Source organism: Suncus etruscus, chromosome 13 (assembly GCF_024139225.1).
Source record: "Suncus etruscus isolate mSunEtr1 chromosome 13, mSunEtr1.pri.cur, whole genome shotgun sequence".
Lineage (NCBI taxonomy): Eukaryota > Metazoa > Chordata > Mammalia > Eulipotyphla > Soricidae > Suncus > Suncus etruscus.
The window spans coordinates 1237131-1251694 of NC_064860.1; the positions used below are offsets into that span (position 1 = coordinate 1237131).

Below are 14564 nucleotides of genomic sequence, written 5' to 3' on the forward strand. Positions count from 1 at the left end.
CAATACTAGTTCTGACAACCAGAAGAATGACTTTCCAAGGCAGAGCCGGGACATTTCTGCCCCCACTCTGTCCAGATTTCAGGCAGATACTGAGGCTTCCCCGCAGCTGCATCTGGGCACCGGGATTCGGTGAGGGCGTGTGCTTGCCACTGAACCATGTTCAGAGCTCGCAAGTGAGCGGGCAGCTGGCCAGTGTGCTTTCCCTGAAAGCTCCCTGCGGAGCTTCCAACTGGGCTTGGGGAATACAGCCTTGGTAAACAGACAGGCTTAGGGAAACAGAGAATTGCCGATGACTGTTTAAATTCTTGGGCGTTCCTAAGGCGTGTCCTTGTGTTTCTTCCCTAGGTTCATTTTCCAGACACGGAGAGAGCAGAATGGCTAAATAAGGTATGAGCAGAGATTCAGCAGGACAGAAAGATGAGATCCCATCTTTCCATGTTTGGGGATTGGAATGTTTACAGCTCCCATTTGAACTTTGTGGAGTGACTTCTACTTCTGAAGTAGAAGTAGCTAAGAGTGACTTCCTTTTGACGAAACCAACTTACGTGTCTTTGGCTTTAAGTCTGTCTCAGTTTAGATCAGCCTCGTGATTTAGATCAACATGGTAATCATCTGAAGCAAAATGTTAAAAGCACTGTTATGAGCCAGTAGAGAAATCTCAAGGAAGTGACCAGTCATAATAATGGAATACATAGGTCTATATTGACATATTAATGTATATGATATATGCTCTATTACATTATATATAATATACTACATACATGATACATTATATTATACATGCATGTGTATATCCTATAATTTATATTGTCTAATATTTATATATGACTATAGGTAGTATATACTATTAATACATTACGTCTGTGCTCAAGAATTACTCCTGAAATATGTGATGCTGGGAATCAAATCCAGGTTGGCCACATGCAAGGAAGTGACTCACTCACTGTACTATCTCTACGGCCCATAATAATAATAATAATATATATATATATATACACATATTGGTTTTTGGGTCACACCTAGCAGCGCTCAGGGGTTACTCCAAGCTCTACGCTCAGAAATCGCTCCTGGCAGGCTCGGGGGACCATGTGGGATGCCGGGATTTGAACCACCGTCCTTCTGCATGCAAGGCAAACGCCCTGTTACCTCCATGCTCTCTCACTGGCCCCCCTTAATAATATTTTTAAGGAAGTTATTTCTGGCCAGTAGACTTGATTTAGATCTCTTTCATCATTATTCTTATTTCTCATGAGAATTGGATGGTAAAGTTCACAGACAGTGATCCCCTTGTTGCCTTTTTTTGTTGTTGTTTTGTTTATTTTTTCGGGCCACACCCGTTTGATGCTCAGGGGTTACTCCTGGCTAAGCGCTCAGAAATTGCCCCTGGCTTGGGGGGACCCTATGGGACGCCGGGGGATAGAACCGGGGTCCTTCCTTGGCTAGCGCTTACAAGGCAGACACCTTACCTCTAGCGCCACCTCGCCGGCCCCAATCCCCATTGTCTTAAGGGGGGATCATTCCTGGCTATTAGGGTCAATGTGATTTTAAAGTTTTCAGTGATGAATTCAAACCGCAGGACTCTTCATTTTCTTAGCTAGAGTTTATGACTTAAATGTGCTGATACACTTAAACAGAATATTTAACCAGAAAACTGCTGCCCATATCATCCCAATAAATCCCGATTTCATGGTAACTTGAACATGTTAAAATTGTATTAATGGGGGTGGGGTGGGGAATGGGTGTTGCATGTGGTACTGGGAGCTTCGAGTATGAAAGCAAACCTGTAACAGTAAAAAGAGAGACGGGGCCGAAGAGATATAATATAGCACAGCAGTAGGGCATTTGCTTTGCATGCAGCCGAACCAGGACGGACGGTGGTTTGAATCCCGGCATCCCACATGTTCCCCCGAGCCTGCCAAAGGTGATCTCAGAGAGCAGAGTCAGGAGTAACCCCTGAGCGCCACTGGGTGTGACCAAAAAAATAAAACAAGGCACTGGAGAGATAGCATGGAGGTAGGGCATTTGCCTTGCATGCAGAAGGACCGTGGTTTGAATCCTGGCATCCCATATGGTCCCCAAGCTTGCCAGGAGTGATTTCTGAGTATAGAGCCAGGAGTAACTCCTGAGCAAGCCGTGAGGCATAATTTCTCCTGGTGGTGCCTATGTGGTATGTCTCTCCGCATCTCAAACGCATATCTCCTCTCTAGTCCGTGAAGCACATGTGGCCATTTATCTGCCAATTTGTGGAGAAGCTGTTCCGAGAAGCCATAGAACCGGCCGTGCGGGGTGCCAGCACCCATTTGAACACCTTCAGCTTCACAAGGATCCACATGGGCCAGCAGGTCAGTGTCCTACTGAGCCAGCAGTGGCTTGCTTGGGAAACGCAGCAAACAGGCTCAGAGCTTCTGAGAGAGCCGTCTCTGTGATAGACAACTCCTGAGCTGTGCCGCATGGATGCCCTGAAAAACAGTCCTTCAGGGGCTGGCCTTTTGGGGAATAGCACACCCTGCCGCCACGAGGGTTTACTCTTGAGCACAGAGCCCAAAATAGATCCTGAGCACCATGGAGTGTGGCCCCCAAATCCAAAAACAAAATGAAAAGGAAATCAAAATACTGCAGGAATTGTTATAGCATCAGGCATCTATGTGTCCTGTTAACTACATAGTGTTGGGAAAGAAGTTTCAGTATTCGTTATATTTATTCGTTATATTTAGTAGTATTATCATTTAATTGTTATACATATTGATTGTTATTAATTATAAAGAAGTATATTATGTCTATAGGAAAGCTGCTAATTCCCAATCTGGTAGAACCCTCAAGACTTCATTTAGAATCTAAATTTTAGATTGTTCATCATTGATTATGGCTAATTTTTGTCTTTTTTTAAACAGTATTTATTGTTTTGGTTTTTATTTTGTTTTTCTTTTTTGTTTTGGGGCACATTTAGCTGTACTCAAAGATTACTCCTGGTGGGCTCAGGAGACCAAAAAGGGGTACTGGGGATCAAACCTCAGTTCGGCAACATACGAAGCAAGCATCTTACCTGCTGTTCTATGACTTTGGCGCTCTCAAAGATAGTCTTTACAGGGCCCAGAGAGATAGCACAGCGGCGTTTGCCTTGCAAGCAGCAAATCCAGGACCAAAGGTGGTTGGTTCGAATCCCAGTGTCCCATAGGGTCTCCCATACCTGCCAGGAGCTATTTCTGAGCAGACAGCCAGGAGTAACCCCTGAGCACCGCCGGGTGTGGCCCAAAAACCAAAGGAAAAAAACGTATTCTTTACAGTAATTAGCAATAATCGAAGGCTGTGTGTAAAATCCCCTCATGCACCGTATCTCCAATCCCAGGTGGACCAGTCTGAATTAGGGTCGCATAGGAAATAATCCAAACCAGGCTGAAAGTGAAACACATGTAGTCTGGCAGTCTTCTACCTCATATCTCCCTCAAGCTGCCTGCCAGAAATGTTTTTATTGAATACAGAGACCAGCCCTAGGTGGGTATCCTTGGACAGATAGCTCAGGCTATCCTGAACCTGTGCAGCCCACATTTATTTATAAAACTTGGTGAAACCAAGTTGTAAACAAACAGATAAAAAGAAGCCAGGGATTATCTTTATTTTGGGTAAAGTAAGGTGTCACCTAACAGTTGTGTCTCTTTTAGGGGGGTTGCTTCTGTTAGGGGGTACATCGAGCAATGCTCAGGAGTTAATTTCAGTGAAGTGGTCTAGGATTATTCCTGGTGACACTCTGGAGCCAGGCTGTTCCAGCCTAGGTTCTAGCCCAGGCATCCTGCATGGAAACAGGCCCCTTTCCTCTGAACTTTCTCCTTGCTGCTCTGAAACACAAGCCTTCTCACTTTACACATGCTTTACACATACTTTACACATAGGCCTCGCTGGACACTGGGGCTTGTCCCTTTGGAACTCCCACCGATTTGGCGGTGAATCTGTGCCCCTTGTCTGTTCCAAGCCCCTTGTCAGTGCTCAGTTGCTTTATCCTTCTCTACTCAGCTTCTCAGAGCTGACCCCCACACAGAGGCCTTTATCTGCTTGTAGAAGAAACTCTGCCAGACTTTCAGGGTCCAGACAGTCCTGGCCTCACAGGCCCTTACCCTTCATGCACCAAATGAGGCTTCCCGAGACATCAGGTACTGGGGCCCAGCTCTGTATTCTATGCTGCGGGCTGGCCAATGCCAAAACCATACCTCAGGTGATTGAAATGACAGGTGGGAAATCCATGACAGCAGAGAGTGCTGGGCAGATCTGGGCAGCACCTCGCTTCCTATGAAGGCCCAAAGGAAGTGCTTTGGAATTTTACACCCCTGTGAAGTCTTTGAGGCATGTTTTTCTACTCTTGCCCCTTGTATTCACATCCTCTCTGCATTTACAAATAAACTGCGTCTTGTTTCAGCCCCTGAGGATCAACGGTGTTAAGGTGTATACTGAAAATGTGGACAAGAGACAAATTATTTTGGATCTTCAGGTTAGGTAAGCATTTATTTCATGGTAAACAACATGCCACCTAGCTATGCCTGTACAGTGAGGGACATAATGAGCAAACTTCTTACCTGTTACTGAACTTAGACTAAATTCTTCTGATACAGCCAAATTGTAATGATCTAAACCAGGGGTCTCAAACTCACGGCCCACGGGCTGCAAACAGCCCTGTGTACAACATTTTGTGGCCCTGCCCTAGAGGAATCTTTTGTTTTGTTTTGTTTTGTTTTAGTTGTTTGGGACACACACCCCAACGTTCAAGGCTTACTATTGACTTTGCACTCAAGGATCACCCGAGTTTGCCTCCTGCGGCCCCCAGGTAAATTGAGTTTGAGACCCCTGACAAATGTCTATAGTTCCTAAAATTCAATTAATTGCCATTCACAAGGCATGCCAAAAAAAAAAAAAAGAGAAAGACCCTCTAAGAAAACTACAAAGTTTGATTGATTGCTGAATTTTTGTTCCCTGGGGACAGTGAGGCCTGTGTCAGGGCGGGAACAGGGAAGCTCTACTCCTAATCCCCTCTACCAAGCTCAAATGGGACCTCCTCTCCAGCCTTCCCTCAGTCTCCTTTTGGGTTCCAGTGCCGTCACTATTCATCTGCCCTTTGGGGCCAGCCAGGTTTGTGTTGGGGAGGGAATAGAGAATCCCATACCTTAATCCCTTCCACCAAACGCAAAAGGGCTCTCTTTTTGGGTCTCTCTCAGCATCCTTCAGGGTCCCAGTGCCATTGTTGAATCTTTGTTTCCTGGGGTCAGTGAGGCCTGTGTCTGGGCAGGAACAGGGAGACGCTAGTCCTAATCCCCTCTACCACGCTCAAACAACAGGGCCTCCTCTCCTTCCCTCTGTCTCCTTCTGGGTTCCAGTGCCATTACTGAAGCCCCCTTCCTTCCCATCAGTCCTTCCTTTCCCAAACCACATGGATACACTAGCATCATTTCATTTCTGGCAGATTGGATCTGGCACTTCTTTCAACACCCTGATACTTCAGCACTCCAAACCACTAAAAAAGACATCTACTGTGTGGGATTTGGAGAGAAACCCTGCCAAATCTCCAAGTCCACCTACATGTCTGAACCTTATAGATGAGGACCTAAAATCAAGACTTAATGTAAATCAAAGAGTCACTAACCTGAAAATTAAGAAATCTATGGATGAACAATTCAACCAACTCAAAGAAGAACTCTAAAAAGATGAGATATTCCATATAAATGGAACTGAAGGAACTAAAAAACATGTTAGCAGGTCATAATAGCAGAATTACACAGGTGGAACGCATAGACGAACTTAAAGACAAATCACAAGCTAGCAGTGATAAAGGAGTCAAATAAGAAAGGAAAGACAAAACCCTGGAATAAAATGTAAGGTACTTATTGAACAACAACAACAAAAAAAATCTCCAAATTATAGGAATTCCAGAAGGGGAAGAAAACAGGAAAGGGGAAGAACAAGTTATGAGGGAGATAATAGCAGAGAACTTCCCCACCCTGGGAAAGAGGTTTCTCTACAAATTCAAGAGGCAAAAAGAGTGCCAAACAAAACAGACCATAACACCAAGACATTTAGTAATCCAAGTAGCAAAAAACAGAGCGAGATGAACTATTTAAAGCAGTAAAGGAGAATAAAAACCTCACGTATAAAAGAAACAACATAAGAATCAAACAAGATCTTCCATTTGAAACAATCCAGGCAAGAAAAGAGTGGACTGACATATTCAAACTACTGAATGAAAGAAACTTTTAACCTAGAGTTCACTATCCAGCAAAACTCTCATTTACATGGGAGGGTGGGTTAAAAACATTTTCAGACAAAAAAAGAACTCACGATATTTGTGCTAACCAAACTGACCCTAAATGAGCTACTCAGAGCAATCACACAAACCAAATCCTCAATTGTAACAACCACCCTACACAATATAATGGCACAACAGCCCTTTCTGCCAATAGTTTCCTTAAATGTAAATGGATTAAACTCTCCCGTCAAGAACCGATTCAGCTGTTTGATTGAGCAGGTGTCCAATCAACTGCTCTTTACATATGTCTATAATAATGTTCTAATGCTTTTATCCACAAAAATGGGTACAGAATGCATTTAGAAGCCAGGGACTCCCATATAGTGCTTGCTATAAGTAGTTAAAATGTCTTAATTTTACTATGTCTATAATAACTCCTTGATCTTTTTGCCCACAGTAGTGCTTGGAGATATAGGTTGGTCACCCCAATTCCACATCGCAATGCTGTACTATATTAGACTCAGAAGACAGGGCTTATTATGATAATGTCACAACAAAAATTCTAATCTGTTCATTTCTACTTGATTATGCTTGCTAACATAATCTAATGTTTATATCCATAGGTAGTAATAAAATATGCAGCTGCATGCCATGAACTGTTACAGAACTCATTCATTGAATATTCTAATGTAATCTGTTTTCAGTTATAGATAGTTTACTATTACTCCATAATGCTCATGATTTTAGATTGCTTTTAGGAAAGGAACCTGGATGCTTTAAGACCCACTAAGCAATATTTTATGGTGTGGACTCCTCTTACCATGATCATTACCATAATCACTTAATTTCTAGACTTAAAAATTATAATTGTTTGGGGCCGGAGAGATAGCATGGTGGTAAGGCTTTTGCCTTGCAATCAGAAGTTCAGTGGGTCAAATCCGGGCATCCCATACGGTCCCCTGAGCCAGCCAGGAGCGATTTCTGAGCATAGAGCATGGAGTAACCCCTGAGCAATGCCGGGTGTGGCCCAAAAACCAAAAGAAAAAAAAAAAAAAAAGAAAGTAAGACATGGGGCTGGAGCGGTGGTGTAAGGTGTCTGCCTTGTGTGCACTAGCCTAACTGCAGTTCGATCCCCCGGGGTCCCATATGGTCCCCCAAGCCAGGAGCAATTTCTGAGCTCATAGCCAGTAGTATCCTTGAGCATCACCGGATGTGGCCCAAAAGCCAAAAAAAAAAAAAAAAGAAGAAGAAGACAGAATGAAGTGTGGAGCCCGGGGTCTAAAAGCCTCATAGAATGAGAATGCCAACTGTTGATCAGTTCACTAGTTACTGCTCAGACTCCAGAACCAACATGGGGAGAAGGACGTCCTTGGATCATGTGGTCAGGTTCATCTCACAGGGCTGTCTCACCCTCAGACATGTCAGTCAAAGGGTCCACGGGCACTGGGACCAGCTTCTTCTGGGCTTGTCTGGAAGGATTATCTCCTGGGTAGAACAGAGGAACCTCAGAAGAGCCTGCCTCAGTGGGGCCACATCAGAGTCAGCCTTCAGCCTTCAAGGTCCTGTTTTCTGTCTTGTTATGCCTTTTCCTTGTTCTCTCTTCCTGAACCCTTGGACTAATACACAGGTACTTGCAAATTGAAGGATGAAAAAACGTGTTCAACACAGCAGAATGAAGAAATCAGCCCATGGTCATCTTCATGCACATCAGAAAAACATTGGGCAAAACGTAACACTCCTCATAGCCCTCACTGATCAGGGAGCAGAAGCAACTGCTCTTAATAAAAGGCAAGCATGAAACCATCATGGCCACCATCATCGTTGGTCCAAAGGTGAAAAGGGTCCAAAGCTTCTCCTTCAAGATCAGTAGCAGAGCAAGGTCCCTGCACGAAACATCTGTTCATGTGGCATGTGGAGTTATTGCCATTGCAGTGAGGCAAAAAAAGGGAAAGAAAAAGTTTCCCATCTGAAAATAAAGAAAACTGTTTCAGAGACAATCTGATCTCATCTGCAGAAAACTCTATAAAGAGTCCAGAGGAGCAGAACATGTTATTATGCATGCGGACCCATTTGCAATTCTGTGCACTCTCAGCGCGACGATATCATGAAGTTCCAACACAATTCTGTGTGTCACAGAGTGTCAGGGTGGAGCAGGGCCTTAGCTGGTAGAGCCAGGACTTGACATGTGTGAGGCCCCTTGTTGGTTTTCTGACTCTAAAATAGAGAAAGAAAGAGAGAAACAAAATGTAAGGTCATAGGAAATAAAGTAGTCTGGTGTTAGGATGTGAAGAGCTTCCAGATGGTCTTGCAACAGGTTTCCCGGGGCTTTCATGGAGCTGAGAATGGCTCAGATCATAGTGTTCTGACATTATATTGCTGAGCCTTCATGTTTATAGACAGTCTTCTGTCAGTTCAGCATCACACCAGGTCAGTAGTCAATGAACAAAATTGATGCCTGAGACCTTCCTGACCTTTGAGGGACGAGCCCTGGAAGGGAGAATGGGCTGTGCAATAGGAATTTCCATTTCACGATTTCAACATGAGTTCTTTGTACAACAGAGGTTCCCTCCAGAGGTTACCTCTCCCCTTGATGGGAGGAAATGTTCCTGGCAGGACTCACCTCCCTGGTCCAGGGGCTGTATGGAATCTGACCCCTGCTGAAGTCCATAGTCCCGCCTGCTCGGCATTGGTTTACAAATCAGATGCTTTGGAGAAAATGAACGCAACTCTTTCTTCTTTTCTAGTTTCGTGGGGAACTGTGAGATTGATTTAGAGATCAAGCGGTATTTTTGTAGAGCTGGTGTGCAAAGCATACAGGTAAGATTTGAAGGATTTCAGCTTGAACTTTGGTTGAATCCAAAAGCCTTAATGTTGTTCTGTGGTAGCTTCCACATAGATGACACCTGGGATCAGAGATCATGGAAAGCAGCCCAAACCCACACGGCCCTTTGTATTGGGAATGCCAGTGGGACTGTTGGACTGACTGTTTACTCACCTGCCTGTTTCTGTCCACATGTCAGATTCATGGCACAATGCGGGTGATCATGGAGCCTTTGATCGGAGACATGCCTCTTGTGGGGGCTTTGTCCATCTTCTTCCTCAGAAAGCCGGTGAGTCTCTTGGCTTGGTCCTCGTGGTTCTAGTAGCTTCAGGCGCAGGCTCAGGATGAGAGGAAGGGTGCAGAGGCCTGTGTTTGATTCCCGACCACCGTGCAGCACATAAGGAGCAGCCCCAAAGGGACACAACACAGGGTGGGTGCCCCCTTCTCCCAATAAAGAATAAAGATGTAGGGTCAAAGTGCACATGATAGGCACAATTCTGCTCTCCCTTTCCCACACTGGGAAGATACAAATGCCACAGTGCTCATCTCTCTCTCCCTCTCCCTTATCTTCCTCTTCCTCCTTCTCTTTCCATCTCTCTCCTTCTCTCTTCCTGTCTCCTTCCCTCTACCTCCATATCTCTCCTCTCCCTTCCCATTTCCCCTCTTTCTCTTCATCCCTCTCCCCTTTCTCTTCCTCCATCTCTCTTCCTCTTACTCCTACTCTCTCTTCTCCCTCTTTCCCTCCTCCCTCTCCATCCCTCTCTCCTCTTCCTCTTTCTCTTTCTTCATTTCTGTCTCTGTTTCTCTCTCTCATCTTCCCAGTCTCGCATCCCCATTCTGACCCATGTCCCATGGTGCTTAGGGCTTCCTCCTGGGGGTGGAAGGGGATCATAAGTGGTGTTGGGATCAAGCCAACATGGGCAGCGTGCAAGCCAAGTGCCTTACTTACCCTCTGAACTGTCCGCCCAAGCTTCATCTCTTGATGCACAACTTGTTTTCCTGATTATAAAAGTAATGTGTTTGTTTCAGAACATCTGAAAACAAAACAAGACACTAGTTCTAGCAGAGGCACTGGCTTATCTTATCCTCAGGCTCAGATTACACACTCGTGCTTTCTTGTTCTAAGGGTCCAAGTAACTTCATTTACCCCACATAGTGCCACTGGCTCCACTCTGATCCAGCAGCTCTGACCATCGAAACGCCTAGGAATTACCCTCTACCTAGGTGCTGCCTTATTTTTCAGTATTTATCATTTGTAATTTTTTAGAGGAGTCATACCTATTGGTGTTTAGGTTCTGCTCCTGGCTAGGACCACTCTGTGTGGGGGTTGAATTCAGACTCTCCTGTGCAGAGGTCTTTGAGTCACTGCCCTGCCCTCTTTGCTGTCCTGATTATGATGAGTGAGCCATACTTTCTCGCACTGTTTCTAAACATCAGAAAAATTTTTCTCTGGCACCCCACATGTTCCCCAAGCATGCCAGAACTTTTCCTTGAACTTAGAGCCAGGGGTAAGCCTGAAGCATTGCCAAACCTGGCAAAACAAAACAAAACAAACCTAGGAAGGTAGCAGAGAGGGTACAAGGGTAAAGTGCTTGCCTTGCTCACTGCTAACTCCTGTTTGATCCCCAGAACCTCCCCATTCCCCAGTGTCACTTTAGCACCCAGGTTCCATGGGTACTGCTAGAGTTCCCTGCACTCCCTCCAGCCCTGCCGCCTTCTGCCCTTGTGTAGAACCACCAGTTGGGTTGTCTGAGACTCACTTGGAAGGGCCCTAGGCCTCGTGGACACTGCTTGGTAGATGTCATCACTTTTCTGTGACCTCTAAACTTGTTTTTCTTGCTTGGTTTTTATTGTATAAACATAGGATTTTCTTTGAATGTCTTTTTACTGTACAAATATGATAAAATCCCAAAGCTATTAAGAAGCCTCTTTGTTAAGTATAACTTTATTTAAATGTGAAAAATGAGGAGATTTAGAAAATATTTAAAGTTCATATAAGTAGCTCTCCTCCTACTCAATAGCTAAGAGTAACCCCAAGTACCCAGAGGTTGTGGCACTGATTCCTCACCAAACAAAACAGCCAAAAAATGCTCAGGATCATTTATGTCCTTTTATGGTGGGTAAGGTCACCAAACATATATGGAGGGAGAAGGGAATTTTAATTGCCAGTACTTTCAACTGGAAACTATGAGAACAGAATTCCCTGCTCACTGCCAAGTAATTCTCTTCCCCACAGCAGGATGTACTAAAATTAGGAATATGAAGTTTTTTTTTTACCATTGTCCAGATGATTAGAGGCAGCATACCAGAAACCCTCAGCAAACTAAGTTTTGGTGGGGAGCCCATCCAGCTTGTGCTTAGGGGTAACTCATAGGAATCACTGCTGGTGTGCCGTATGGGATGCTGGGGATCAAACCCAGATTGACATGGGCAAGTTAGGCCCTCCCCACTGTACTTTCTGGAGAGGAAACTCTTAGACATTTTTCTGCTGTGGATGCATATATTTAGATTAGTTCTGATCATCTCAGTCTTTTTTACTTTTTTTGGATTTTGGACCAAGCCCAGCGTGAGTGCCGCAGGTTTTCTGCTGGCTCTGTGTTCAGGGATGACTTCTGTGGAGCTTAGGAGACAATATGGGATACCAAGCATCCATCCTGGGTCAGCTTCATACAAGGCAAGCACCCTCCCTAGTGTCCCACCTGTCTGGCCCTGATCCTCTAATTATTTAAGAAAACAGCTGAATTAGGAGTAAGGAGCAGAAGGCAGTGTGTGGGGGCTCTCACACACCTCTGTGAGTATATTTGTCCTCTGCATCCACCTCTTTGCTTCTGTGCCTGCACTTCCTTGTTTGTGAGAGCAGAACCTGCCTCGCCCGATGAGGCATCAGTGCTGAAAACTTAGCAAGAGCCAAAAGGCTCCCAAAGAAGATTCTGCAAAGAGATGTCTTAGAGCATCTCACAGGCCTGGTCTGAGCCCCTGGCACCCCTGGAATGGACCTGGAGCATGGGGGCCAGAAGTGGTTCCTGAGCACTACTGAGTGTGACTGACCAGCAGAAACCGAAGCTGCAACATGGCAAGGGAGCATTTGGTGACACCCTCACATTTCAGGGCAAGTTCTGGGGGGACAAGGAAGTAGGTGGACTAAGGAGAGACTGACCCTGATAGGAGTTTGCCAAGAAACTGAGTGCAGGGGCCAGAGCGGTGGCGCAAAACGGTAAAGCATCTGCCTTGCCAGCGCTAGCCTAGGATGGATCATAGTTCGATCCTCCAGCATCCCATATGGTCCCCCAAGCCAGGAGCGATTTCTGAGCACATAGCCAGGAGTAACCCCTGAGTGTCACTGGGTGTGGCCCCCTTAAAAAAAAAACGAAAGAAAAGAAGGAAGGAGGGAGAGAGGGAGGAAAGAAGAAGAGGGAGGGAAGGAAGGAGGGAGGGAGGGAGGGAGGAGACTGCGTGCAACAGAGGAGGTTCCACCCAAGGAAGCCACACACAGGGCTTGTCCCTGAGCGGTAGACACGCTGAGTTCACAGGGCAGGAGGGACAGAGGGAGAACGGAATGCGAACGCAAAGAAGCGCGTGTGTAAGGGTGAAGCAGTGGGCCTGTGTAAGGGTAAAGCAGTGGGCCTGTGTGGACCAGATGAGAAAGAGCAGGCATGACGGAGAATGAGTGAACAGATGAGTGTGAAAGAGGAGATGAGGGAGCATCAGTTAGTATGAGTTTGTGCAGGTGGGCAAATGATTGATTGTAAGGGAAAAAGAGAGAAGAAACATGAATCACTGAACATGTGCAGGTTGGCAGACAGGTGTGAGGGAGGATGATGAGGGAACATGAGCCAGATCTCAGCTACCCTTGAGGAAAAGTGGAGGTGACAGGTGGCGGCAGCCAGAAGAACCAATTCTTGCAGGCAGTTGGTAGAGAGCTGAGCAGGTCAGAGCCTGGAGCAGGTGAAGGCCTCCTGGGGACTGAGACATTTCTACATAGGCTCTCCTTGCTGCTAATGGTCAAGCATGAGAAAATCCCATGAAGTCTGCTGAGAGCGGCAAGAAAAGACCTTCGTGGGTAGCAGGTAGCTCAGACATGAGGCTATAGGACCAGGTGACTCTCAAGTGTTACTCCTGGCTCTGTGCTCAGAAATTGCTCCTGGCTTGGTGGGACCATATGGGATGCTGGAAGATCGAAACACGGTCCATCCTGGGTCAGCCGCGTGCAAGGCAACCCTACTGCTCCACCATTGCTCCAGCCCCACCACAAGTAATTCTTGACTACAGAGCCAGGAGTAAGCCCTATGCATCACTGGGTGTATCCCCAGAGCAATAACAAAAACAACATAAAGTTGGGCAGAAAAGCCACATGTTAAAAGACTGGACTGGACTGAAGATGTTCCACTAACTGGAAAATAGAAGTATTGGAACCATGATTTGAATGAAACCTTTGAAAATACCACTGTGACCATCAGGTAGATTGAAAGTACCACTGTGACTGTTGGGTGGACTAACGGATAGTACCACTGTGCCTGTCAGGTGGATTGATAGAGGTAGTATATCTATGACTGTCAGATGGATTGGCTGAAAGTACAGTTTGATTATCATGTGAATTGACTTTTTGTGTGTGGGGAAATAGAGGGAGATGTTGTTTACTCAGGGGCTTACTCCTGACTCTTATTTAGGGATCCCTCCTAACAGGGCTAAGGGAACGAACACATATGGTGTCTGAATGGAACTAGGGTCAGCATGTCCACAGCAGGTGTCCAAAAGTTTCCCTGTCCTGTCTCTCTGGCCCATGGATTGGGTTTGGGCTAACATATAAAGAACCTTTTTCTATAGGAAAATATGGCAAGAGTAAAGGTAATAGTTAAACTAGGTAACAAAATAGTATATAAACATGAAGAGAAATAGATGAGAAAGTCATCCTGGGTTATTCATATTATATTTTCTCACAAATGATGATGCAATTCCAACTAATCTATTACTAACTCAATAAATCTGCCTTCTAGAGAAAAAAACAAAAAGAACCTTTTGACCAGAAGGATAGCTCAGTGGGTGGACTTTGCAGCAGGAGGCCCAGGTTCATTCCCCAGCACTGCCTCAAATACTTACTGATGCGATCCCAAAACATAGCAAAGAATATTTGATGAACTCTTGCTGGGGATAGAAGCTGCCATCGTTTTGTTTTGTTTTGTTTTGTATTGAGAGGTGTTTGGTAGCATCATCAATAAAGAGACATCTCAAGGTTTGAGAGATGTGAAAAGGTTTTTGCTTTATATATGGCCAACCTGGATTCAGTCCATGGCATCCTGTATGGTCCCCCAGTCACAGTCAGGAGTGACCCTTGAGTACAGAACCAGAGTAAGCCCTAAGCACAACCAGACACAGCCCAAACATCAAAAAGTAAAACATCTTCTGGGTTGGAGAGCAATGTTACAACAGGTAAGTCACTTGCATGACAGGTTGCTGACCAGGGTTTGATTTGGGCACCCTGCAGGAGGACTCCTGAGCACAGCTGGGTGAGACCCAACT

At 45.4% G+C, this 14564-nt stretch overlaps 1 protein-coding gene across 1 annotated transcript in view; it reads left to right on the forward strand.

Annotated features, from left to right (window-relative positions):
* The window catches only part of ESYT2 (extended synaptotagmin 2), a 52111-nt gene that overhangs the window by 9802 nt on the left and 27745 nt on the right, over window positions 1-14564 (forward strand). The window contains exons 2-6 of the mRNA XM_049785967.1: window positions 346-387; window positions 2208-2342; window positions 4409-4485; window positions 8971-9043; window positions 9247-9336. Of these exons, the coding sequence (XP_049641924.1) occupies window positions 346-387; window positions 2208-2342; window positions 4409-4485; window positions 8971-9043; window positions 9247-9336 (417 nt within the window). The remainder of the gene's footprint in view (window positions 1-345; window positions 388-2207; window positions 2343-4408; window positions 4486-8970; window positions 9044-9246; window positions 9337-14564) is intronic.